This window comes from Phyllostomus hastatus, unplaced genomic scaffold (genome assembly GCF_019186645.2).
Source record: "Phyllostomus hastatus isolate PE091 unplaced genomic scaffold, TTU_PhHast_1.1 phas_scaffold_129, whole genome shotgun sequence".
NCBI classification, from domain to species: Eukaryota; Metazoa; Chordata; class Mammalia; order Chiroptera; family Phyllostomidae; genus Phyllostomus; species Phyllostomus hastatus.
In genome coordinates, this window is record NW_025334009.1 from 33,981,495 (window position 1) to 34,008,873 (window position 27,379).

The 27,379-nt window shown below is 44.1% G+C and overlaps 1 protein-coding gene across 1 annotated transcript; it reads right to left on the reverse strand.

Annotated features, from left to right (window-relative positions):
• Positions 1-364: 364 nt before the first annotated feature.
• On the reverse strand, positions 365-22,901 carry DZIP1L (DAZ interacting zinc finger protein 1 like). Its single transcript, XM_045856582.1, has 12 exons — positions 22,401-22,901; positions 19,087-19,156; positions 16,062-16,174; positions 15,224-15,373; positions 13,021-13,155; positions 9,592-9,639; positions 7,757-7,891; positions 5,047-5,077; positions 3,863-3,916; positions 2,285-2,418; positions 759-858; positions 365-436 (listed from the first exon to the last, which is right to left on the reverse strand). The coding sequence occupies exons 1-12, from the start codon at positions 22,899-22,901 to the stop codon at positions 381-383; spliced, it is 1,527 nt and encodes a 508-aa protein (XP_045712538.1). The 3' UTR covers positions 365-380.
• Positions 22,902-27,379: the final 4,478 nt, after the last annotated feature.

Below are 27,379 nucleotides of genomic sequence, written 5' to 3' on the forward strand. Positions count from 1 at the left end.
CACAGACCCACTGAAGCCCCTCTACCCCACTCCAATCCTCCAATTACAGTAGCCCAGTGGAACTGGGAATTCTCTAGAACTGGGGAGACCCCCAAACCCAGAAACACAACTTCCCTTGTTCCCAAAGTTCCCTAAGGGCAGACATTGGAGGTTCCTTGCCCATGTCCTTTAACCCTCCACAAGAACCACCTGCCTTCCCTTGTCATGACCCCCCTGGGCAAAGCAGCAGCAGTGACCTCAGACAGGGAAAAGTCTGAGCTCTACAAGAGTATTTGTCCACAGACAGGACTGTCCCAGCCTTTTGCCCTCCCCCTGCTTCAGAACAGTGTTCGTTGATTTTTACCTCTGCCTGCAGCCGCAGCTCCCAGGCTGTGGGCCTTCTACCAGTGCTGCCTGGCCCTCTTTCGAGAGCCTGAAAACCAACGAGCTGCTCTCTCTGTGGGAGCAAAGTTCAACTTGTGGTCAAAGCAGGTGAAGCAAAGCAGAGCTAAACTGCCCAGCAGAGAGCCGATCTGAGCAGGAGCTTTTGGGCAGGCCACCTGCTGGAACTCTGGCTGTCCTCTGCTTCCCTGAGGGACCCTAGTGTCCACCCTGCCCCCCCCACCTCAGACTCTGTCTGTCCCACAGAAGGCTTTTGAAGTCACTCACCTGTGGGGACCCTACCACTGTGTCACCCTTTGGAACCACCCACCACATGTACAAACAAACCAGGACCCTCCCAGGTCAGAGCCCCCAAGCAAGCCCTCTCAGCAGCTTACCTGAAGTCTTGCTGCACCACTCAGAAAACTTCCCCTCCTTCTTCTCTTCCCTGACCTTCATGAAGTGTCTGAAAGTCCTTGTGGGGACTTCCTTTGCATCCTAGAAGAGACAAAAGGTCCCCTTTGGAGACAGCGGTGCCCATTCTTGCTCCCCTAAGTCTCTAAACCTGCTGTTGACCCAGGAGCCCCTGGAACTAGTACCAGCCACTGTCTGGGCAAGCAAGACAAGAGCAGCAGAGCAGGGCAAGCAGCAGCTTCATGCGCTGTAGAAAGGGTGCTGCTTTAGGGTCTGGGAGTCTCAGCAAAACACGCAGAGCAAGATGGTACAAAGGTGCTGCTCAGAATCCCACGGACATCATAGCATACACAGCTTACAGCATGCCTCTCCACCACCTGACTGAGTCCTCAGACAGGAGCCCATGGCTTCCTCCTCTTTGTATGTTAGGCACTATCCTTATGCCAGACACATCGATATTAGCAGCTACCAATGTTTGAAAAAACTACTTCCAAGAACAAATGCCAGGTACCCTTCTAAGACCTCCTGAAAGTTGCTTGGACATTTGACATCTACCCAGAGTCATGGGAAGTTCTTGGGAAGCATCTGAATTCAAGATGAGGATTCTTCCAAGGTTACAAAGAAAAGTTTTAGTTTTATTTTTTTAGAAGGACAACTTTTTTTATTGTTGACACTACTACAGATGCACCCCATTCCCTCCCAGACCCCACCATTGCCCACCTCACCCAGCCCCCAGCATTCTTCAGCCTTCTCCTCATTGTTGTCTCTGTCCAAGAGCTATGTGTATATGCATATGTGTTCTTTGACTAATCTCTTCTAGTTTCACAAAAGAAATGTTTTAATCAGGCCTGAACATAGGGCCAAATTTAGATTAAGCAGAAGTTGGAAACAGTCAAAGGTGAGAGCATCATTACTTCAGTAACCTAGGTGCCCAGCTTTCTACTAATCTGAGTGTACACAGATAGTATTTTCAATGACATCATATCCATCTTTGTTAGTAATAAGGGTGTTTTTATTTAACAATATTAAGAGATTTCAGCAATGCCTTTAATGATAATATGCATGCTCTGGTTAAGAAGGAACATGAGGAAGCAAAAGCATTCAAGTTCTAGTCCATACTAGACACGGCTTTCAGTGCCTGGCTCACCCACAGCCACCTGCTCAGTGTGTGCGGGTGCACTGGTGATGGACACTTAGCCCAAGAGACCCATGCAGAGGCCAGACTAAGCCAATTAAATTCCCTTGGTCAGAAGGAGAGACCTAATAGAAAATAACCAATGAGCAGGTAGCACAGAGGTCAGCACACAGGGGGGCATCTGAAGCAACCATTGGGAGAGACACCCCACTGCCATTGGGATGTGAGAGGAGAAGCTGTGTGGGTTTCCATTCCTAGACACCAAAGGTGCCCCCGTTGGAACAAATAAGATGAAGAAGCCTACAATGTAAAGAACCATGGTGCCTTCATCAGTTTAATAACTCCCTGTGTGGAAACCATGGCCCCAGCACTTACTCTCTTTCTTCTTCTGCTTCCCTGACTCTCTTGCAGGTCATTCCCGGGGGTTTGCCCAAACATCTTCAGTAAGCTGATGCTCTGCCCCTGAGCCTCCAGCACCTTCTGCTGTTCATCTTGGGAATCCTCTGACTCTGTAACATGAGACAATCACCAAGGTCAGCCTCGGGTACCTGAAACCTCCATCTCCAAAACCCCACTGTGCCCACCTGGCCCTCACTTCCCCAGGGGTCCTGGTTTTTGGCTCATGACCTCAGGGCCACTGACCCAGTCCACATATCTATCCTGGGTCAGAAGCTGCGGTGTTTCTCTTTCTGGGCACTTCTTCCCAGACCCCCTACCCACATTCGGGACTTTTATTCCCTTCCACTCTGGAACTCTAAGATCTTGGATCAGTCCTGCTCCCAGGACAGCTCAGGGCTGCAAGCTTTTGCCTCACACTTGAGCCCTGGCAGCAGCTCTTTCCCCGAATCCATTCTGATTCCAGATTCCAGGTCCTGTCAGCTGTCAGCTGCAGCCACAACTGGCCCCTCCTGATACCCTCACCCCATCACTGCATCAAATTTTATCTCTTTACGGGTATATCATGTTGTACAGGATAGACAGGTTCCTGCTCTCTTCATATTTATTGTCTAGGTCAAATGCTCTCCCTCCTATTTGGATGTAGTAAACATCCAAATATGCTCTGGAACCATTGGTTCTCAAGCCTGGATGTAGTAAACATCCAAATCCAAAGAGGTTCAAAGGGACATCATTCCCCAAGCCCCCTCCAAAGATGCTGATTCCATCAGCCTGGGGAAGGGCTCTGGAATCTGCATTTTACATTGCCCAGATGATTCTGGTGAAGGTAAGCCATAGACCACAGGTTAAGAAATACCCACCCAGAGGGTAACAAAACTAACAATTACAATGAAATGTGGCAACTACTATGAAGGGGCCATCCAGACTGAGTCTGGGAAGCCTCCCTGAGTGTGCTTTTTGTCCAGTGTGGGGGCCACTGCAGTTAGAACTAGACCAGCCCTTGGATTCACTCAGGGGACATTTACTGACAAGTCACATCAGTGTGAACAGGCCAGTGCTGGGTGCAGGGCTACATGAGAAAGCCCTCAAACAGTCACACTCAGACGTGGTAACCAACCCCAGCTGTACATCTGAACCATGTGGGCCCCAATCCCAAGCTAGTTCCATCAGAATCTCTGAGGGTGGGCCCCTGCCCTTCATATTAATTTTTAAAACTCCCCAGACCTTCTAAGAAACAGCCAGGCCTGAGAACCAATGGTTCCAGAGCAGTGGTTTTCAAAGTATGAGCCAAAGCATGAGACCCCGCTGCTAACTTGTGGGAAATGCAGATTCTCATACCCCACCCCAGCCTTACTGAATCCACAGTTTGCAGGGGAGCCCTGCAGTGTGGGAGAGAGGGGACCCCCTTCTCACTGTGTAGCCCTCACATTCATGCCTCTAGTTCCCTTCACTTCAAGGTCAGGAGGCCAGATACACTTAAGAAGAGACCATGGAAACAATGAAGAGAGCAGAAACTCTGTTTCAGCCTTGGTCACCAGGGAAGGAAATGAGGCCCACCTTCTATGAAAGAATCCTTGTCCATATTCACAGCCTTCGGGCCCTTAGCGCTCCCTGAAGAGAAGGAACACTTAGTGGCTCCAATGCATTGGACCCCATCCCCAGCTGAGAGAAAGCATTTGCGAGCCAGTCAGGAGAAGTAAGGCTACTGGTCACTTCCGTACCAGAGACGGGCAGATGGGCCCACTGGTCACAACCACAGACACTGGAGGCAGAAGGTGCAGTATTCACAGTCCAGTCCTGCCCCTCACTGGCTGGGCAGGACTTGGCCAATCTTTGAACCCCTCTAAGCCTCAGTCTCCTCTTCTAGAAAATGAAGATATCCATGCTCACCCCACATTAAACCATGGGGACAGGGTAATGAGACAATGAAACTGAAGTGCTGATGAAGCACATGGCGCTCATCTGAACCCCAGGTGGGGGAAGTTCAGGGCTGCAGGAATAGTGTCTCTCTGACACTACTCCTATCTAGCCTCAAGGCAGGGCACTGGAGGAGACTTGTGGGTTTGCAAGAAAAAGCAGAAGGGTAGTTACAGGCATAGGCAAGGGGAGGCGGGTGGATGGGGTACAAGAGGCCAGTTTCATAAGTGGATGGAGTACAAGGGGCCAGTTTCATAAGCAGAGGCCAAGGTCTCCAAAAAAGAGCAGTGCCCTGTAGTTTACTGCCTGCCTTTAGATGCCAGCACCTACACTGCATTACACACTCATACACTCACGTGCACACACACCAGCACACCAGAGTACTCAAGAGAGGAGAATAATACTCTAAACAGGCCTCATTCACATAGACCTGGGGTGAACTTGCTATATACCAGGAACAAGGTCAAGTCAATGGCCTAAACCACAGGCAAGGTGAATTAGAAGGACCCAGTTTCTGGACCCTGCCCATCAAACACTGCCCCCAAGAATCTTCTCCTGTCCATGTCTCCATCTTCCTACAGAGAAAAGGCCAGCCAAGCAACACAGCAGCTGAGGCCAGCAGCAAGGAATGCCCTCAGCACAAATGCCACATTGGAGCCCTGTCTGTCAAAAAGCAAAGGTCTTCCCTCTCTCCTTTTCCTACCTGCACAGCCTGGCACCTCATGCCCTCAGCCTCATCCTAGAGACTGACTGGTGAGGGACAGGAAACAGAAAAGGCCAAGACAGCAGCCAAGATTGTGACAAACCACCCCATGCAGACTTACCCTTCAGCTTCCTGTGCAGTGAGTTCTGGGTCTGCAAAGATGGAGAACACAGCACGTTACAAACAGCAGGGAACTCTGCTCTCAGCAGTGATTCTGTCTAGCTCCATGAAAAAGGTACACTCACTATTTCCATACCACCTTTTGGAAACTGGAAAGTGCTCACAGTTCACCAGCCCAAATACCAACACATCTCATGACGTCCGTATGTGAGTTGGATGGTACCGAGGTTGAATGGCAGCAACCAGAATGGCACCATGCTTAATTTCCCCCGGTGAAGAGGCAAGAATACCTCCTCTTCAGAAAGGGACTGTGGTTGGAAGATCAGGACCCCATGGGAGCAGAGTGGCACAGTTAATACTGGTGGTACACTGCATAGAAAACACACAGGGCAAAGTAGGCACCCCTCCTGCAATGTGGGCATCTGAAGTGAAGCTCCCTAGGAGGAAGGAGGCATGATGTGGACACTCACTAAACCATCTGCTCAAACCCCCTTTTCCAGAAAGTGCTTCTTACTCCTCTTCTGTCACAGTGAAACTTGCAATGGTGGGATATTGAAACCTACCCCACCATTCTTTTGTCATTGTTTCTGTAAGTGTTGACTCTGACTAATACATAGCTTATAGATAAACATGTGCATGTAAAATTCCCAGGAACTAGTTTCAGAAGATACAGACTCTGACCATCAGACATCCCAGTTCCAGGTTTGCTGACATTCATCCATGGAGCCAGGATGACATGAGGCCAGTATGATGTGAAGCCAAGATGATTAAACCAGGATGATGCACACTGGACCATCACTTACCTTGTCAGAATGGACTTCACATTAGCACCTGACTCTTAAGTATTAGCTTTCATAGCAACAGAGTGCCAGACCTGCTTTCAGCTACCCGTCCATGTGGATAGGGCAGACTCATGTGACAGCATGACCACACACCATAGTGAAAGTTTTGTCCAGGTCCAGGCAGGGAATCCAGGACTTGTAATGTGTAAAGCCAAAAGATGATGGCAGCCAACTGGTTTTGGTTTGGGGTTTTCTTGGTTTGGTCACTTGTTTGTTTTTGTCACATGATAAACATAACAGATAAGGAATGGAAGCTGATCTTCAGAATAACATAAAAACTGACTCAGACACACAGGAAAGAACAAGACACACAGCAGAGGAAAATTCCTCACCATATTCATGTCTCTAGTTCTACCTTATTCACACACTCAGCTGCTCTTCTACATTGAGTTCCAGGGACACCATATCTACCCTCATCAGAGATTCCCTCTTCTGCTTAAGTTGAGTTGTTTTCTATTACCTATAGGCTAAGATTCATCCATTTTCTCCTTTGTCTCCATCTTTTTTAGACACTATAAAACAAATTATTCATTTTCTAGGCTCCCTTGCAACTATAACTCTGCATGAGATAGAGCTGTATTGTTAATACAATATTAACAGAGGTCTTGGAAAAAAACATTTCCACAAACTTCTTCCATAGAATATGGTTGCAATCATTCGGGCTATGGCAGCAATCTTGCAACTATGAGAGCAAGCCCAAGAACAAAGAGTAAACATGTAGAAGATGGTAAAAATAGAAACAGAGTCTGGATTTCCAGTGGCATAAATGTGCTGCTAAAACAAGGACAGAAACACTCACTTCATTTGGTGTTAGGATTTAAAAAGCACCCTACTCTCTTCTGTTTAGCCAATATGTTCCTAACTGAAACATTTACAAAACAAAGAGTTCTGAGTAACATAAGGAAGAAACCTCTGGACTGAGACCTGAGCAGTTACAGCACTGAAGAGCTTACTGTTTTGGGGGTGACAGTGAAAAAAACAGCAGAGGAGTAGGTAGTATACGTGACTCAGGGAAGTGTGGGTGGGAGAACAGAAAAGCATCAACAGCAAGGGGGCAAGTACAGAAAGAGTAGACTAGACAGGGACAGTGGCAGCTCAGCCCCTAGGAAGTTGTGGGGAGGGTGTTGTCAGAACCAGGGCCAGGACCTGAGGCCACAGGAGGGGCTCAGCTGGGGAAAGATACACTTTTCTATAGACCTGGGGCTCAGGTGAGGGAGGTGAGCCTGGCTGGGCAGAGAATTATTGGCAATAGGCAAAAAGTCACAGGGCAAAGTCTAAGAGAGGCGTGCTTAGTAAATAAGAGAGGTGCCTTTCCATCAAACTAGTTTATATGACAACTGCCTCAGAGACTGTTAATTTATCAGAAGTCTATTGGTGAAAAAGTTAGGTCTGAGAAGCCAGTGAGAAGAGCACAAGCTTGTAGTCCACCTGTGATGCTGTGGTTGAATCTGCCCCCTGTCACTACAGAGTGCCCTGTGTGGACTCCCCTGAGCCACTTGACTTCTCCAGCCTCTTTCACTGTGGGTCAAATAACAACGAGAAGGTAAGTCTACCTTGAAGGGCAGGCATGAGGCTTACATAGAGCAACAACCCAAGTGTCAAGTGGGTGCCAGCATTGAATGTGGTTTTTGGTATCAGTGTGAACCTCTGTGCCCTCAGCCCCTGAGGACAATAGGCACATCTTTAGCCTGGAGGAAGGCAGGATGCATCCTTACCCCTTTGTGTCCCTCCAGCCTGAAGATTCCTCCCTCCTTAAAGAAACCTGAATAATGAGAACAATAGCAGGAAGCCCAGTAGAATCTAAGGAGGCCCTTGCAGGGAAGAGGCCTAGGGGCACCAGAGGTTGCCTGGGAGGAGGGACAGACCTACCATCTCCTGTGAGGTAATGAGCCTCGTTTGTTGTTGCATCTGGGTGCTGGGGAACATAGTGTGCTGCTCGGATTGAGAAGCTGTTACGTTCAGTTGACGAAGTATGTCATGCAGCCTCTCATTTTCCTTCTGGAGCTTCTTATTTTTCTTTTGTAGCTTCTCATACTCCCTCTGTAGCTTTTCATTCCCCTGTGGCTGCTCACTTTCCTCCTGTAGTTTCTCATACTCCTTCTGTATCTTCTCACTCTGTTTCTGTAGCTTCTCATTCACCTTTTGTAGCTTCTCATTCACCTTCTGTAGCTTCTCATTCACCTTCTGTAGCTTCTCATACTCCTTCTGTAGCTTTCCATTCCCCTGTGGCTGCTCACTTTCCTCCTGTAGTTTCTCATACTCTTCCTGTACCTTCTCACTCTGTTTCTGTATCTTCTCCTTTTCCTTCCGTAGTTTCTCATTCACCTTCTGTAGCTTCTCATTTACCTTCTGTAGCTTCTCATACTCTTTCTGTAGCTTTTCATTCTCCTGTGGCTTCTCACTCTCCTCTTGTAGCCTCTCATTCTCCTTCTGTATCTCCTCCTTTTCCTTCTGCAGCTTATTATTTTCCTTCCGCAGTGTCTTGTTTTCCCTCTTCAGCTCCTGATTCTCGTCCTGTAGCTGGTGGGCACAGGGTGGATAGTCAGTCAGTATCACAAGGACCTCTGAGTGTCCCATGTCCATGGGTCCAGCCCCTGTAGGCAAACGCTGCTCAGGGTTTCACCAGGAGTAGGGAAGAGGGTTTTCTGACCTGAGCAGGTGGCTTTCTGACAAGACTGACTACCCTCCAGTTTGGGAAACAATGTCAAGCTGTGTCTGAAGAGAAGAAACAACTGAATGCAGACTGCAAAGATTGGGGCACAGGGACTGTCTGTCTGGTGTGGCCACCCACAGAAGGGTAGTCAGGAAAGTGGAGGTCATTCAGAATCATCAAATAAATGTTTTTAGGTGAACACAAAAGGTGAAGGAAATGTGCTAACATGCTGCCTCTGGTTAAGAGCAGAGAGAAAATGAGTCTATTTCCTTATATTTGCATAAAGAAACTGTAGAAGAGTATGCAAGAAAACAGTGAAGTGGTCACCTGTGGACGGTGGGTGTAGGGGACAGATAGATAAAAATGGGGTGGAAGGGAGACTTAGTGTACCTTAATATATTCTTCCTACTCAAGAAAGAAACTGAAATGCATTTCCCATTTTAAAGTATTTCGAATGCAATACATTCATCAGATGGGATTACTGCAGTGGGGTGGCTACTATGCACCCCACTCTGATTCATGCACTTTGACCCTCTGAGCTCTCTGTAGGCAGAACCTGAGGCTGCTGTTAATGGGCTTCCTCTTCAACTTGCCTCCTCAGGGGCATTTTTATAGATGCTGCTTTCTCTGCCCTGAAGCCTGATGCTCTCTGTTCTCTGGTCCTGAGCCCTTCCATTGGCATTACCCCTGAACTATTATGGAAGTCCAGAGCCACCTGATTCTCTTCTGGGTGGGATTTCAAAAAAGGGCATGAACTCAACATGACCAGGCAACTCACCAGAGGTTTATGGCAAAAGCCTCCTTGGAGGGCCTCCCAGGGTCATTGCCCAGGGGACCACAGAGTAAAGGATGTGGTGGTTCAGAAGAGAAGGCCTGGAGTACCCTGTTCCTGGCCAGGAAAGCTGCTATTTAGCCAGCTGAGCCTTTGGTATGTTGATGAGGGTCAATAGCCAGGAGCAATATCAGCAACAAAATACTTGCCAACCAGTTCAAGCTCCCAGGGAGAAGGTGTGCTGGGAGGAGATCATGGGAACCACCTAGTTTGAACTACCTCTTTGTTGTTAGCTGCCAGCTCTTTTTCCAATTCATGAAATATCCTCTTCAGTTCTCTTTACTGAAAAAAATTACAGCTCCTTCACAATTAAAATATATTATAAAACTGCCCTGGCTGGTGTGGCTCAGTGGATTGAGTGCCACTCTGTGAACCAGAGGGTCACCAGTTCAATTCCCAGTCAGGGCACATGCATAGGATATGGTTGAGGACCTAGTAGGGGGTGTGAAAGAGGCTACCATACATTGATGTTTCTCTCCTTCTCTCCCTCCCTTCCCTTATCTCTAAAAATAAACAAATAAAATATTTTTAAATGTATATATTATAAAACTACAGAATTAAAAAGTCCTGGCTCATCATTACAAAGACAGAACTGTGAAAAAGAATAGGAAATTCAGACAAAGAGAAGAAAACATGAAATCTTAGTCTGGGGGAGGATGGATTGCTGAGTAATAGTGTTCACACAAGTAGCTAAGTGCTTGAAAAAAAAGCTATGAATTTGGATCCTTATCTCATATCTTTAACCGAAATAAAGTATAGGTGGCTCAAAGATTTAAACATAAAAATACTAGTGACTGTCAGCAAGATTGTGGGATGAGGTTCAGCTCTCAAACCACCCACAGAAGAGATGGCCTTTATGGGAACCTGGGAATCCAGCTGAAAGCCTCCAGTACCTCGATGGAGCAAAAAATCAGAGAAGAGATGCATTGACAGGAGAACTATTTCATATTTCTGCATCAACCCTCACCCAAGACAGCAAAGTTCAGTGCTCAGATGGACTTCATCAAGCTTGCAGTCTTTCCCACATGGGAAAAAGCATCCAACCACTGCCCCAGATGTGAGGGATGCTGCCCAGGAAGCCCACTTCTCTCTCACAACCCCCAAAACAAAGGGCGTTGTCATGGCTGAAATTGGTGTGCTGTTCTGATACACAGATCTCACCACCTGGCCACAGAGGCTACTGGCTGGCTTGTGGACACCAGATGGTATGGGAGGGCAGAAGATAAAAGGGTAGAGTAGTTGTCTGCAGTTGAAGTTCACTTGTTCTCAGCTCATACCAGACAGCTGGAACTATAAAGTGTTTTATGGAAGCCTCATACTAATCACAAAAAAATACCTATAGCAGGTACAAAAATGATAAAAGAAGAAAGGAATCAAAACACCATTTCTTAGTGGGGAGCATCAATTCACAAAAGAAGACAGCAGAAGAAAAAGAAAATAACAAAATAACTCCAAAAAGAGTCTAAAACAACAATATAGCAATAGTAAGTGATTACCTATCAATAACTACTTTTTATTTTTCAATTACAGTCTACATACAATATCATGTTAGTGTTAGTGTACATACAACTAAGTGATTACATACTTACATACCTTACAAAGTCATCACCCCAATGAATCTAGAACCCATCTGACACCATACATAGTTGTTACTATATTTTCGATGGTATTTCCTGTGTTGTACTTTACATCCCTGTGACTGCCTTTAGAAATGACAATATGTACTTCTCTATCTCTTCACCTTTTTCACTGATCCTCCCAATCCCCTTCAATCTTGCAACTATCAATTTGTTCTGTATCTATGAGTTCATTTCTGTTTTGTTTATTCATTTATTTTGTTTTTCAGATTTCACATGGAAATGAAATCATATGGTATTTGTCTTTCTCTGTCTGCTCATTTCACTTAGCATAATATCCTCTAAGTCCATCCATGCTTTCTCAAATGGAAAGCTTTCATTCTTTTTATGACTCTTTTTGAGCCCTCTCCCCATATAGAGCCACAAAGTGGTGATGCAGGCTGCCCTGCCCTGCCTAGTATCTAAGGCTCCACCCTACACAATTTACCAGTGTATTTTCAACAATAGGCCACACTACTAAGGGGGTCAAACCAGCTCTACCTAATACAAAGAAACAAACATAGGGAGGCTGTCAAACTGAGGGGAAAAAGAAATATGGCCCAAATGAAAGAACAGAACAAAATCCCAGGAAAACAACTAAACTTAAAGCTGATAACCAACCTATCAGATGTAGAGTGTAAACCACTGGTGATCAGGATGCACAAAGAGCTCAGTGAGTATGGCAAAAACACAAATGAAGAAATGAAGGTTACACTAAGTGAAATAGAGGAAAATATACTGGAACCATCAGTAGAAGGGAGGAAGCTGGGACTCAAATCAATAATTTGGAACATAAAGAAGAAATAAGCATTCATCAGAATGGCAAGAAGAAAAAAGAATTCAAAAAACCAAAGATTGTATAAGGACCCTCTAGGACATTTCCAAAAATACCAACATCTGATTCACACGGATGCCAGAAGAAGAAGAGAAAGAGCGAGAAATTGAAAACTTATTTGAAAAAATCATGAAAGAAGACTTCCCTAATTTGGTGAAAGAAATAGACATACACGTCCAGAAAGCACAGAAAGTCCCAAACAAATTGGACCCAAGGAGGACTACACCAAGACACATCATAAATAAAATCCCAAAGGTTAAAGATAAAGAATCTTAAAAGCAACAAGAGAAAAAGCACAGAGTTACCTACTAGGAGTACCCATAAGACTATCGGCTGATTTCTCAAAAGAAGCTCTGCAGGCAAGAAGGGACTGGCAAGAAGTATTCAAAGTGAAAAAAGCAAGGATCCAGAGAAGCTATCATTTAGAATTGAAGGGCAGATAGAGTGCTTCCCAGACAAGGTAAAGCTAAAGGTGTTTATCATCAACAAGCCATTACTCCCTGAAATGTTAAAGGGACTTATTTAAGAAAAAACAAGAAGATCAAAACTATCAACTGTAAAATGGAAACAAATTCACAGCTATCAACCACTGATTCTGAAAAACACAAACTAAGCAAACAACCAGAACATAAACAGAATGATAGATCTGGAGATTATTTGGAGGGTTATGAGGTAGGAGGGTTAAAGGGAAGAATGAGGGAAGGGGTGCAGGGGTTAAGAAGCCAGTCAGTGAAAGACAAATACCATATGATCTGAGCTATAACAAGAAGCTAATAAACAAAATTACCTAACAAACAAAATGGAACCACAGGCATGGGAACATGGAACAGACTGAAAGTGACCAGAAGGGAAGGAGAGGTGGATAATGGTGTAAAGGGGAAGGGATCATACAAAGGTCGTGGATGAATGACCCACAGACAAGGACAACACTGTGGGAATTGACTGTGGGAGCAGGGGGTGGGAAGGACAGAAGAGGGCAAAGGGAGAAAAATTGGAACACTATAATAGAATAAGAAAAAATGACTTAATTTAAAAAGGCTACTATGAAACATTGTTTAATCCCCTTAAAACTTTAATTTGAGATATAATATATTGATATTCTTTAAATAAAAAGAACTATTTTTTAGATGAACTGTAACTGTCTGGTACAAAATAGACAGAGATGTATTGAGAATAATATAGGAAATGGAGGAGCACCTGAATTTTCATCTCCTTGAGAATTCTCAGGGCCTCAAGCTCCTGTGTCTGCCTGAGCAGTTCCTTGCACTCTGCATCCTGCAGAGACCCGAGGTTGGAGCACATAGTACTGCAGGACTGCGGGGCTGCTGGTTTCTGAAAAGGCCAGGGCACAATTTTGTTCAGATGAAGATATAAAGTTGTTTTTTTGTTTTAAATCTGGAGCAGAGTCAGACGGGCACATCTTACCCCAACCACAAACCCCAACCTGTCTTCATTGGATATCAGCACACCTGTGAACATCCACACCAGTCTGGGTTCTCCTTCTCCAGTGTTCTCCTGAGGGCTCAGGCCTGGCCCAGGAGAAGCAGTTCCCACAGAAGAGCAGAAAATCGACCAACTTACAGTGTTTGTCACAATCACTCCAAATGGAATCTTACCTGGGTTTTTTTTCCTCTCAGAAATTAAAAAACGTATTAATAAACTTGTTATCCACCTACACAGAATTTGGTATCCATTTTCGGCCCTGTACTTCAGTGAAATTAAAATTTAGGAGAATGTAGCCCTGGCTGGCATAGCTCAGTGGATTGAGTGCGGGCTGGGAACCAAAGTGTCCCAGGTTCGATTCCCAGTCAGGGTACATGCCTGGGTTGCAGGACATAACCCCCAGCAACCGCACATTGATGTTTCTCTCTCTCTCTCTCTCTCTATCTCTCTATCTCCCTCCCTTCCCTCTCTAAAAATAAATAAATAAAATCTTTAAAAAGAATTTAGGAGAACATGATTCAAGTTCAAAGGAAACTACAGATATAAAAATTATGTTCTCATTTACCAAAACTCAGGATTTCCTAACTGAAGATAACCCTTTGACCTTTGATGAGGTGGTTTCTGAACAACTCCAAATTCAAATTCCTGCCTATGTATCGAATGCCTGGTCAGCCAGCACCTTGTCAGGGGAAGTGTGGAGTCAGGAAGTGTTAGATGAAGTCGGGAGTGAGGGTTGAGGAGCTGGGGGTGGAAGCATGAGGTCCATTTGGGGAAGCAGCACCTTATTTCCCCCAAATCATCCCTGACCACACTGGGGAAACATTCAGGACACCAGGGTCCTGGTCACTACAGTAAACACACACAGAGCTCTCACTTCAACCCCGGTACCTCCCACCCTCCACTTTCTGACTCAGAGTGAGACCACGGAGCCCCCAAGATTCCAGGCATAGCCCATGACAATCCCCTTCCAGAACAGTTGCCTTTTTAGGCAAAACCTGGAATGAGTGTGAGAGGCACTATTGGTTCATTTTCAAAAACCAGATTGTCCTGGATATGTTAAGGAACCATAGGAGTTAAATATATTCTGAAGATATTTCTCCTTAAAACTTACCTCCTATGACAGTTTTAGTCATATAGGTTACATGCTAAGACACAGTCCAGGGATAACTGTAATAAAGGGTTCCTGAATAAACTCGATAGTACACCCAGTAGAAAAGCAGGAACTTTGAGGTTTAAAGCACCAGGTTCCAACCCTAGCACAGCTCTGTCTCTTAAGAGCTGTGTGACCTTGGGCAAGCTATGTGGCCTCCACGTCTTGACTTGAAAAAGAAGAATGTCAATAGCTTTAAAAATACTTGAAAAAAGATATAACAAGTTCATGAAGTACCTACTTTGAGAGTGTTATGATGTGTGATAATTAGGAAGGTTTGAAGTTAATGCCTATAAGGTGTTCTGCACAGGTGCTGGAAAACAGTAGATACAGTTGATAAATGTTAGCTATTATGTGTGACCTCCACAGGCCCCTCAGTCTTCCTGTCATTCAGCCAGCACTCAACAAATTCATGTTGAAAGAAAAATACATTTGTTTAAATTTTGCCTAATTTCTTGTCCAGGGACAAAAACCCTTTGCATAAGGAAGAATAATATCTAGGAAGTTCTTGTGATATACCACACAATGTTAAGTGCTCTGTGCTTATCTGACCCTCTCAGTAACCCACCTCACAGAAAAGAAACCAAGCCACAGGCAGGTTCAGTAACTCCCTACTGTCACACGGCCAATGTGGAATAGAGCAGAGATGCAATCCCAGGCACTGGCCTCCAAAATCTGTCCTCACAGTACCTGAGTCCCCAGAGTGGCAGAGGAAATAAAACTAGCACAAACCAAGTAAATGAATTTTGAGAACAGAGAAGCACATTTTCAACAAAGGAAATTTGAAAAGTCTTTTCCACTGGGTACCTCTTCTAACGGAGAGTTAGGGAGGACAGAACTTTTCAGCTCATCCCAAAATACTTTTTTTTGTTGGTCTATTTCCTCATATAGCTCTTCTTTCCACTCCTCAAACATGGCTTTAGCATCTCTTTCCCTCTGACAGGTGGTCTTTGCTTCCTACAAAGAACATCAAGAACAACAGAATCATTAATTCCTCATTATGGCAAACATTTACTGAGAAAATACTAGTGCTCCTTGTCATGCAAGTCACCATGGAGACCAAAGAACATTTGTCCCATAGTTCCCATGGCTTGCACTTGGAGTGACCAAGTTTGATCTGAACTTTCAAATCCTTTGAGGATAGAGACTGTGTTGTTTCTGTCTTTCAGGTCCTCAGAATGGACTGGGCCTTACACGGTTGATGCTCAGTGAATACATGCTGAGAGACTGAATGGTGGATGAATAAAGGAAGGAATGAGTAAGACAATTTATGTATTTTCATTTACAAATATTTACTGAGAACCTCCTCTGGGTTGGATTCTGGAGCTTTCACAACAACACCCATGCTTTGTCCTAAAAAAACTGAGAGTGCAGTGTAAGAAGTTAACATTCAGGTTCAATACCTTCCAAGGGTGCTGAATAATGCAGGAAACTTCAACTCCCTGCTCTACTTTTTGGCCAGACAAGTCTGGAAATATAATTAAAGTTTCCTTCCCAGATGACCTATAATCATTTTTCACTTAGGGAAGGTACCACCCTAGCTCTGACTCCCAGCTCTGAGACCAGGCAGAGCTTGGCCCCGGGGGTTCATGTGCATCTCGGGTCTCCATGACTGGGTCTCCTGCTGTCTCTTCTCCACACCCACCTGCAGCTGCCTCTGCTTCTTCAACAGGGCTGTCAGCTCCTCTTGAGTTGATGTCAGCTGGGCCCGCAGGTCTCGTACCATCTCCTCCATAGACTCTTCCTGCTTCTGTTTCTCTGTGGAGTCCATGCAAGCAGAGGATTACCAGTTTAGGGGGAAAAGTCAGTGGAGTGTAGTCCCTCACCTATGTCCTCAATCACACACCCCGGTCTGAGACCAGCTTGGCTAGTTACCGTGTATATTGACATTGGGCAAACAACTTAACCTCTCTGACCCTCACTTTCCCAACTGGAAGATGGACATAATAATAGCATCTAACTCACAGGGTTGCTGTGAGGATGAAAGATGATCATGCAAAGCACTGAGCATAGTGCCTGTCGTGATGCTCAATAAATGTGGACTCTCACTGTCATTTAACAGAACTCCTTTGACAGTGCCCACTCAGACAAAGGGGAGTGCAAAGTTACTAGAGAAACAGCCACAGAACTCCCAGTAGTGCGCACACACTGACTATGAATAGAAAGAACATGTCCATGTGTCCTGACAGCACTCAGAGAGGAGTGTGAAATGATGGAATTAATTGTAGTTGTAAGTCCACTTTTTTTCGTTAATAGCATTTAAACCAATACTTTTAAATTTCAAGTGAAAGAAAGGCACCATGCATTTCGAGTGAACATTTTAGCCAAGGTTGCTTGAAGTATGTACTGAAATTTTTTAAGTGAAAAAGAGATTCAGAAAGAATTATAAAAGAACATTCTAACTAAACCACATACTGATAAAGCAATGGGGTTTGAGGGTTAATGAAAAAGACAGCAATTGCGCATTTATTACTTTTTTAAGTACACTGAGTAATTATTCAATAGATGGCACTGTTATTCAAACCCCAAGCCTTTCTTTGAAGAGTGAGATGGCTTTTCTTAGATTGGACTTTTTGGAAACATGCACTTTTTAGATGCAATATAAATTGATTTGGGTTAATAGGTGCCCTGAGGTGAGTGTAGAATAGGAGAGCTGAGAAGCCAATGAAAAGGTCCTGAACATTAATATAGCAGAGTTGCCTTAGGAACATGTTTTCCCTCTCCTTCCAGCACTTTACCTTAAGGAAATGATGAGGCATATGCACAAAGATTTACATACAAGAATGTTCATCATCATGTGGTTTATGACAGGGAAATTTTGGAGTAGCCCATATAAATTAGGAAATAATTCAATTGTGAAAACATTAGGGTCGCCATATGATGAGATACTATTCAGCCATTAAAAATTGTTTACAAAGATGACTTAATTACATTGGAATATGTAATATATACTTCATTGAAAATACACAACAATCAACACTGCATATTGTGCAATTACATATGTAGGCAGAAAAAGAATAACAGAAAGTACACAAAAATATTAACTGCAGGTACATGGTCCATAATTTTTATTTTCTCTCTTCTACATTCTGTATAAAAATTTTCCATATCTATGCCATTTAATTTGATTTTCTTATTGTGGTAAAATACATGTAACATAAAAGTTACCATTCTAAACCATTTGTAGGTGGCACTAAATACTTTCATAGCATGGTGCAACCAATACCACCATCCATGCCCATAACTTTTCTCCTCTTGAAGAGGAGAAAAAGCTCTATAATGAGCCTTTTCATAAAGAGGCTCTATAATGACTTAACAGTAATTTCTCCTTCCCCTACCACTGGGCCCTGACAACCACCATTCTACTCTGAGTCTATGAGTTTGATGACACTATGTACCTCATATAACTAAAATCGTTACAGTATTTGTCCTTTTGTGACTGACATATTTCACTTAGCATCTCCTTAAGGCTCATCCATGTTGAAGTGTGTGTCAGAATTTCTTTTCCCTTTAAGGCTGAATAATATTTCACTATATATATATATATATATATATGTATATATATGTATATATGTGTGTATATATATACATATATACATGTATATGTATACATATATACATATATACATATATATATATATATATATATATGTGTATATGTGTATATGTGTGTATGTGTGTATATATGTATATATGTACGTGTGTGTGTGTGTGTGTGTGTGTATATATATATATATCACATTTTGTTGATCCATTTATCTTTGAATGGACATTTGGCTTACTTCCATATCTTAGCTACTGCAAATAATTCTGCCATAAAGATGGACTTACAAATATTCTTTAAAGAAATATTTTTATCAGAAACATATTAAGAAGTGCAAAATCTGTTTTTCTTTAGCAGCCTCCAATGTAGAACCAAGAAGAGTTACATATGTAACAAATGCACAGTGACTAGGCCAATGGTGCTATTTTAAAACTCTAAGTCTATTCTTTGAAAAGGAAATTGAAGTGAGGGAATATAAGACAAAGTTTTATTATGGGATTTTTATATTTATGCTTTCAAGTTTATATTTCATATTTTAATAGCTATTTCTTATTAAACCTTTAAAAAATGAATACAAACCATGCAAAGCTCTCCATGGGGAAAACACACAGCTTGGTTACTCTCTTTGGAATTTGGAACAGTAAAATTAAAGTGATTACATCATAAAGAGATTATATAATAATGAAGTCAAAGAAGGGGCCTGACTGCTCATTAAGCCCATGTAAGCTCATTCAGAGTTAGCATCACAGAACAGCAGATTCACAGAAGGAGAGGAAGGAAGGACCTTTCTACTTCATTCTGTCTGACTGCCCCATTCATAGTGAAACACACTGAGACTCAAGGGGGGAAGCGCTGACCATAGTCACAGAACTGAAGGGGACAAAACTAAGACTGGAACCTACCTGTATGACTCCCAGCTCTTTAGCTCTACACACATGGTCAGATGCAACCCTCCCAGCCCCAAGTAGGATCTCCAGGATGGATGGTGAAATAATCCCATCCTCCAATGTATGATGAGGTTTCGAGGGCAGCTTAGGTGATGTATGTGCCGCCACCCACTGAATTCCAGTCAACGTCCTTCCACAGTCCCAGGAGGGCCACCTGCACTCACCACCTTGTGCTGTGCTCTCATGCTTGCGTTGCAGGTGGCTCCAAAGATAGGAGGCACTCAGGAAGGTCTTCTCACACAGATGGCACTACACAGAGAGGAAGCAGTGGGAAGTGCAGGAGTAAGTCACCTGAGTCAGCCTGGGATTCTCCCTATGTCAAAACTCCCATTACCTTGGGATGCCCAGGCTGCTTCTAACACACAAAAAAATAATTTACTGAGTAAGGCAGTCATGTTAACCCCCAAGATATATATACTGAGCTTTAACTCACTACCAGTATCCTAGGGAACTGTGAACACAGACTAAGAAATTTTGGTTGTTTTTTTACAGTGTGATGATGACATTCTAGTTAAGTTTAAAAGTGGGGATCCTTGTCTTTTGGAGATATATACTGAAATATTCACAGATAAAATCATGTGACTATTACACTGCAAAAACAGTTCAGGGGTGGGGGAAAGTGCGGGGAATAAATGCAACAACATTGGTCATGAGTTGGTAACTACTGGGCTGGGTAGTAAGGAAATGAAGGTTCATTGTTTACTCTCTGTATTGTTGTCTATGTTTGAAATTTTCCATAGCATAAAGGTTTCTAAAAGATACCTGTGTCCAGGTCCCACCACAGGGATGATACCAACCAAAACAAGGGTAGCTAATGACAGCATCTCTGATTCAGCCTCACTTTCCTTACCTATTTCAGACACTGCCAATCTACCACATCATCCTTTCACTGTGAAACTTCAAACTACTTCCAATACAGCCCTACAAGCTACCATTGCCAGCCAATACAGGAAGGGGACAGATTATCTGCACTCTTTACACAAGGGCAAATATGGCAGAAAGGGCCAGTGGTCTCCCAATACCCATTTCCCATTTTCCTGAGCAATAGAAACTGTGATTTTTAGCTGGTCATAAAGCTGATGAGAGCAAACACTGTGTGTCCTGTCCTCCCTTGCCAACAGGTGTGGCCATGGGACTAAATCTTGTCCAGTGACATGCAAGCAGAAGTGGTAAATGCAACTTCTGGGAAGCGTCATTCAAGAAAGAGACACAACATTCCTCCCCCTGCTCCACCCTGCTGAATTGAATGTGGACTTGAAAGGTGGAATGTAGGCAGCTATCTTGGACCACGAGGCACAAGTCACATGATGAGGCTGGCAGTGAAACCCTTAAAGAACTGGGTCCTCAGTGGTTGTGGCATTCCATACCAGCCCCAGAATGCTTCCCTCTAGACTGCATTCATAACAGGGAAAAATAGACTTAGATCTGATTCATACAACTATGATTTGAGGTTTTCTGTCACCCACAGTCACATGTGAGCCTACACACACACCCTGGATTGACAGATTTTGCCCACTCTGGAGTTCTAGAATCACACAAATGAGTTTCTAGTTGAGAGAAGGATTATGAGGTGGGTGGGGTGGGGAATAGTTTAGAAAACATCTTATTCCACATTTCAAGTCCTTCCCCTCATCTGCTTCCCCATTCCTACCTCAAGCAGTCCATGCAGAAGTCAGGCACCTGAAGTGGGACAGCCACCACTGCCTTCAGACTGAAATCCACTCTCTTCCACAACATATAAGGCCACTGTGACCTGGCTCTCCTCTCCTCTCCTGCCACACCTCTCACCAGTCTCCTGCCCAAACCCACCTCGTGCAGTCCACAGTCATTACCCTGAGCACCCTTCTCACACTGGCACCTTGGATACCTCTGCTCCCATAACATTCTTTCACAAAATTGTGCTCAACATTCAAGGCTTGTTTAAACACCACCTCAGGAAGGCTGTTCCTCTCCCACCTCTGTGCATCCACAGCTCCTCAGCCATCTCTCTTAACATTTTCTCCATCTACAAAGGATACAAAGGGCATCTGTTCATTTCTGGGAGTGCACTAGCCATACCCTCTTCCTCTGATAAGAGCACCCAGCTTTCTTCTGGGGACTTACCCTTCCCTTACTCTCAAGCCATGAGCTTCAGTCCACCCCAGCTCCATGAAACAGGTGACTGAGACCAAAGCCAATCAGAGTCCTGCATTCCCAGGGCCCTGTGACTGGCTGAGGCACTGAGACTGTGAAATACTACCTGAGGTGCTGGGAACACCTTTGGCCCTCTGGCACAGCAGCCTTAAATCCTGAAAAATGAGAAGTTGGCATTACTGTGGCCCGACTTGCTACCACAGGGTCAGGATCTTTCTCACAGTGCAAGGAAGAATCCACCCTGAGGAAAAGTTGCCAAGAGCTTCAGAGAAAGAAACAAGAATCTGGTGCTATGTTGTTCCTGGGACAAAGCCACACCTTCATGTCACCAAAACTCTGGATGTTTCAGTTAAATCAACCCATAAATCTCTTCTTGGCCTAACCCTGCTTAGATTGTTGTTGGTCACTTATTACTAAAAGGGTTCTGACCCTCATATCATAATTAACAATACATCAATTATATCAACTACCACTCTGTTGAAATGATTGCTTCTCTTTCACCTACCCTCAAACTATGAATTTCTTGGAAAATCGGAACCAGCATGACTTGTGACTATATCCTCAGTGCCTGGCTCCATGCCTGGCCAACATGACAGTTTATTATAGGGCAACTGTCCCTAAACCACACTTTCCATGGAAATACATGCAAATGGTCAAATGCCACTCAGGCTCATGAAATGTTACTTGGTTAAATAATGGAGATCCTTCTCCAGAATGGGCTTGACACTACAGTCCCTTGCCACACACTCATCTCACACACACACACACACACACTTCTTACATATACCCTTACACAGCACTCTCTATGTGCACACACAGCCCTCGTGCACACACACGTACATATACACTCACACCTACCACAAATACACACACCCTTAGACATATGTACACTCTGACTCATTCACACAACCATAAATATATCTTTATATGGACACTTCTACATACTCACAAGCACACATTACATACCACACACTACATGCACATACCATACACAAACGTAACCTCCAAATATTCACATACACACATCAGACACACATATTTACACTTTCCATAAGTGCACACCACACCCTTCATACATTCAAACATGCTTTAGACACAACCTCTCCATAAGCACACTCTATGCACACACATCCTTCATACACACATCTGACACACCTGTATAATCTACATGAACACACAGTAGACGTAACCTAAACAGACATTCAGACCCTCTGGCCATGAGCAATGTCTCTAAAATCTGCTCCTAACCAAGCACTATGGCCCATAGCAGCCTCAGGGCCCAGGGGATGGTGTTGTCCAGATGCCCAGGTAACTGGACACCCAGGCCTCCCACCCTCCTTGTCCTCTTGATATTCCTCACCATGTAGTAGCTCTGGCCACCTGACCGCTGGAGAAGCTGCTGCAAGTCTTTGGTCATCTTGTGTTGCTGGTGCCTCCCCTCTCGCAAACCCCTGAGCTCTTCAGCCTGGCAGTCCAGCTCCTGCTGACTCTGTGACTGCTGGCTCAGGCTGCCTTGCAGGTGCAGCTCCAGCAGGGTAACTCTGGTCATCAGGAAGTCCTGGCAGTGCATCAGGTACTCGATGGTGAGCTGTGCTAGGCGCAGCACATTGAGCAGTGCCTGGTCCAAAGGCTGTGAACAGTGGCTGCATACCTCCCCATCCAAGGTGCAGAAGGTGATGTCAGTGAGGTTCTCCTGCAGGGTGGCCACATCCAGCTCTTGTATCACACGGTCCACATCTAGGACACTCATGCGCCTCCAGTCCATGCTCCTATTGCGAGGCTGGAACCTGAAGGGAGGGATTGAATAGGCCCCAAAGATGGAATGTTGGGGACCCGTAACAATGGTAGCAAGAAACTGCATGGTCAGAGAAGCTGTGGGATGACCCCCTTGGCAGGGTGCCACCAAGGGCACTGTAGCCAGCAAAGGAGCTGAGATAGGACCTGAAAAACAAGAAGAGAGTCCAAGTTAGGCAAGGTGCATGGGCTGCATGTACCAGACACCTGGCCACCAAGAGCCTGAGTGGGGTGAGGTGAAGGATCTGAACAATAGCTGCAACGTTCATACTATGCACGGACATGGCCAGAGCCATGGGAAGCAAGGGTATGGATTTTACAGTCACTCTGCTGTGGAGTCAGATCCTCAGCCTTGGGCAAGTCCCTTCACATCTTCAAGGATTCTAGGTATATATATTGGGACTTATGGGGCTCATTTTGCAGGTTTGTGGTTAGGATGAGGCAAGTGAAGCACCTAGCCTAGTACCTGGCACCTAGTAGGTCCTTAGTGAAACCCCCATGTCCAAGGCCACTGCCAGAGGATTTTTTGGGGGAAAAGTGTCAATTGTATAAGTTGGTCTTATGCAACCCTACACTGACCTCAGGGTAAAGTGCTACAACTTGCCATGGGTTGCAGAGTCACCTGAGGTCTACGACACTCCCCAACCCCCTGCCCCAATTGTCCTCCAATTACAAGATCATGGTAGACAGGGCCAGGCTACATTTCCCAATTTCCCTGGCTGTAAGGTATATTCACATGACTATGTTCAGTCTAGGGGAATGTAAGTGAGATGGTGTCCACCACTGCTGGGCTGGGGTGGGGGGATGCGGGGAACTTAAGACAGTGACCGTGTCTCTGCACTCAGACAGAACTTAATCTGCAATTTTTTTTCTCACACCTAATGGTTTCCTGAAAAGAGTTCCAGTTTTTTCTCAAAGACTCAGATTCTAATCTCCACTTTCTAACTAGACATAGAGATTGTTCTCTCTCTTTGGAAAGTAATTTGGCAAGAGCAACAGGGATTTTAACCCAACATTCTACTTCAGATAAATACATACAAGTGTGTAAAAGGGCTTGTGTAAAAGTTGTCATTGCACTGTTGTTTGTAATAGCAAAGTATAAAAAGTATAAGAAAGCAAAGTACAAAGTGCGATAGAGGACACAGATGTATCTCTATACAATGAAACACTATGCATCTCCTGATGAGAATAATGCAGCTTCACATGTACTGATAGGGAATAATGGGATTACATGTATATGTGTGTGCATATGTATGAGGATATACATATATACACTTCTGCTTCTGTTTAAATGATATATTATTATATTACATTAATAACATAAATATAAGAAATATGTATGTCTCACACATATCTTTATGTATAAATATATAGAGATATATTTTAATATATATAGACATCACAATATAATGGTTGCCAATGTGGGGAGAGCTAAGTGGAAATGTGAAATAAGGATAAATAAATGAATAGAAGGGTGGTCCATAGATAGGAGATTGGTAACTAGTTACACAGATAACAGATCCACAGACAGGCCTTACACAGACAAATGATGATCATATATATATGTTAATTGTTCATATTTGCTATTCATGTATAATAAAATTCAATTAAATATATTAATTTATGATGGATGATATATTATTTCATAAGCCTAGACTATTTCTAGAAAAATAGACAAATCATTACCTCTGGGCATGAGAATGAAAGTTAGGGGACCTTTGTTTTTCATTTTCTACCTCTCCATACTATTTAAAGTTCTATACGTCATCATCTATTACTTTTATAATTTTTTTCCTTGAGGAACTTAGAATCTGGGGCAAGAAGAAGTACAAATAATTATCCTTAAGTTCTTTCTAGATCATGTGATTCAGAATTTGAAGTGCAATAGAAAGAGAAGAGAAAGGTCACTGAGGAAGGAGAAAGACCTTGAAGAAATAGTAGTGGTGACTTTGTAAAGAAGGAAAGGACCTCCAGGAAAAGTCCTCACCTCCCTAAGCCTCTGTCTTCTTTTAGGAAAGGGGGTTAGAGCCCTGCCATGCAGACCCCCAGGGTGCTGTGGGAACTGAGGACAGGCAAAGGGAATGAACTCAGTGCTAACAGCAGCTGCAGTGCAGCCAGTACCAGCCTTTGTGCCACATACCAGCTTTAAATACAAACCTACAAACAGCTTTTGCTATTCCCATTTTACAAAAAAACTGATTTCTAGAGACTAAGTGGTTTGACCCACGTAGCAAGATCAGAATGGAAAAAAGTTGGAGGTGCATCTGCTTCTAACACTTGTGAACTCTGAAACACCCAACATGATTTTTGAAACCATTTGTTCTAAAAATTTGCTCTGATCAGATCATCACTCCTTATTCTTCAAACTCATTCATTCATTCACTCCCTCCCCTGCATTTATAGCGTGCCTTCTTGGGCCAATCCTTGTCTGGGAGACTGCCCTCACGATGCCACTGGCCCACCTTTTCCATTTTGGCTCCCGTGCTTCCTTCTCAGACAGTCTTTCCCAAAGCACACTCAAAAAGCAAAGCCCTTCAGCCACAAGCACCTCCACTATGGCCATGAGGAGAAGACTGGCACATTTCTACTTAACATCTGATATTATTTGAAAAAAAAAGAAAAAAAAAGGAAATAAAAGTCAAGGCAAGAGAGCAAAACAGAAGTGGGCGAGATGACACCATGTTCAGCTCAAGCTACCACCATGTCACCAGAACCTCAGAGACAACAGTCACAACAAGCTGCACCTGGAGCAACAGCAGGTTACCAAGCATGCTCATGCTGTGGACCAGGGTAACAGGACACCTGCTTTCTGTCCTCCTTCACACCGGGAAACTCACCACAGAACTCACTATTCACCTGATTAAGCTTTATCCTTCAGATGCTTGCTCACAGTTTTCTCTCTAACAATAAGGCCTGGAATGTTCCATCCTCAGGTCTCTCATCTCTCCTCCCACCTTGCTCCTTCCAGCCTCTTTCTTAAACAGTTACTACCCTTTCACTCCTCCTTTAAGACTCAGTGTCCCAATGTCCCTGTCATAGTCTTCTCTTCACCCACACCCATCTCTCCCTGCACTGTCCCTCTGGGGATGAGCTCACACTACCCACAGCTTCAGCTACCATAGGCCTGCTGTAAGTACTCAGACACTCCCAAATCGATTTCTTGCTGGTCAGCCTGTCTCTTGGGACCATGACAACAAACCTTCCAATACTGACTATACCACAAAATGCAAATCCAAATTCTACCAGGCCCAGGAAGGGAGCATTAAATGCAGAAAACATGCCAGGTATAAGAGAAACCACGGTGCAAACTTGATGATAAATGGCAACTGATTCTCCATCTTGATGTCTGTGGTTTTCCTTATACCTGGCACATCTCCTAAACTTAATGCCACTTTCCTAGGCCTGGTAGAACAAGAGGCCACAACTATCAAAAAAATTTCACACATTGCAATCTCAATGCAAACAGTCAAATGAAACCCCAGTGATGAAAAAAGTAATTCAAATTACCCCAACAAACAACTGAAGTTTAGAAATATCTTCATATATCCACCAACAAATTAAAATGGTTGCCAAAAAACATAGCAAGTCAGAGGTCTGGTATTGATTTTAACAGGGCAACCACTTAGGCATTTCTATCACATTGAACATCAGTCACTCAGCCACTCAGCTTCATCCCATTCATCATCCAGCAGGCTCATTCAGCCACCTCTGATGACTCAGACTTAAACACAAGGCACCCCACAAGATGGAGAGTGGAGAATTTGTCTTTTAGCATCTTCCATGCGCAATCAAATGGGAGACTTCTCACAAACATTTGGCAGGCCTTCCTGGCCACCCCAGGAGCACGGCCTCCAGATCCACCAAAGGAACCCGTGAAGCTTCCTCCAAAGCTTGCTCCACACATACATATAAAGCTTTACAGATATTATCTCATTTAATTCTCACAACAACCCAGGACACTGATGAAGAAACTGAGACACAGACAAAGAAGACAAATGACTTTCCCACAATCACACCACTAGTAAGTGATGGTGTCTGGCTCCAGAGTTTGTTCTCCAGGAAGACAGAAAAATACATAGAAATTGCTGTACAGAGTGGTGTCAGGGTAGGAGCTCGGACAGGGTGCTGTGGAAGAACCAAGAGGGGCCTCACACAGCAGGTATTTCTGTCTCATCTCTCGGCCCATCTCCAATTCCTCCAGCTGTGAGGTCCATAAAGGCTGAACCTTGACTTACTTGCATTTGTTGGACTCCAGCCCCTGGCATATTACCCACAGCCCAGATTGCTATTAAACTAAAACAAAATTGTCAAAATCTTAGACTATCTGCCTCAAAATTCTACATTCTTGGGGTCTTGGAGAAATGAGGCTACAGACCAGCAAGAATTAGGAGAAAGTATAAGAATGGAGTTAGGAGTCCTTAATTTGGACTCCTCAGAGTCACAGGTTATCCACACTTACTAAAGTGATTGGTTTGTTGACCGACTGTGTCCATAGCTTAATCCTACTGGCCACTAGGAAAGCTCAGGAGCCCTTATGGGTGGGTT

Coding starts and splice junctions, on each gene's coding strand:
- DZIP1L (XM_045856582.1), bottom strand. CDS start 22,901: ATGCAGTTTCTTGCTACCATTGTTACGGGTCCCCAACATTCCATCTTT. Junction 16,175..19,086: donor CCTGCAACGCAAGCATGAGA/GCACAGCACAAG, acceptor TGGACTCCACAG/AGAAACAGAAGCAGGAAGAG. Junction 5,078..7,756: donor TCATTACCTCACAGGAGATG/GTAGGTCTGTCC, acceptor CCATCTTTGCAG/ACCCAGAACTCACTGCACAG.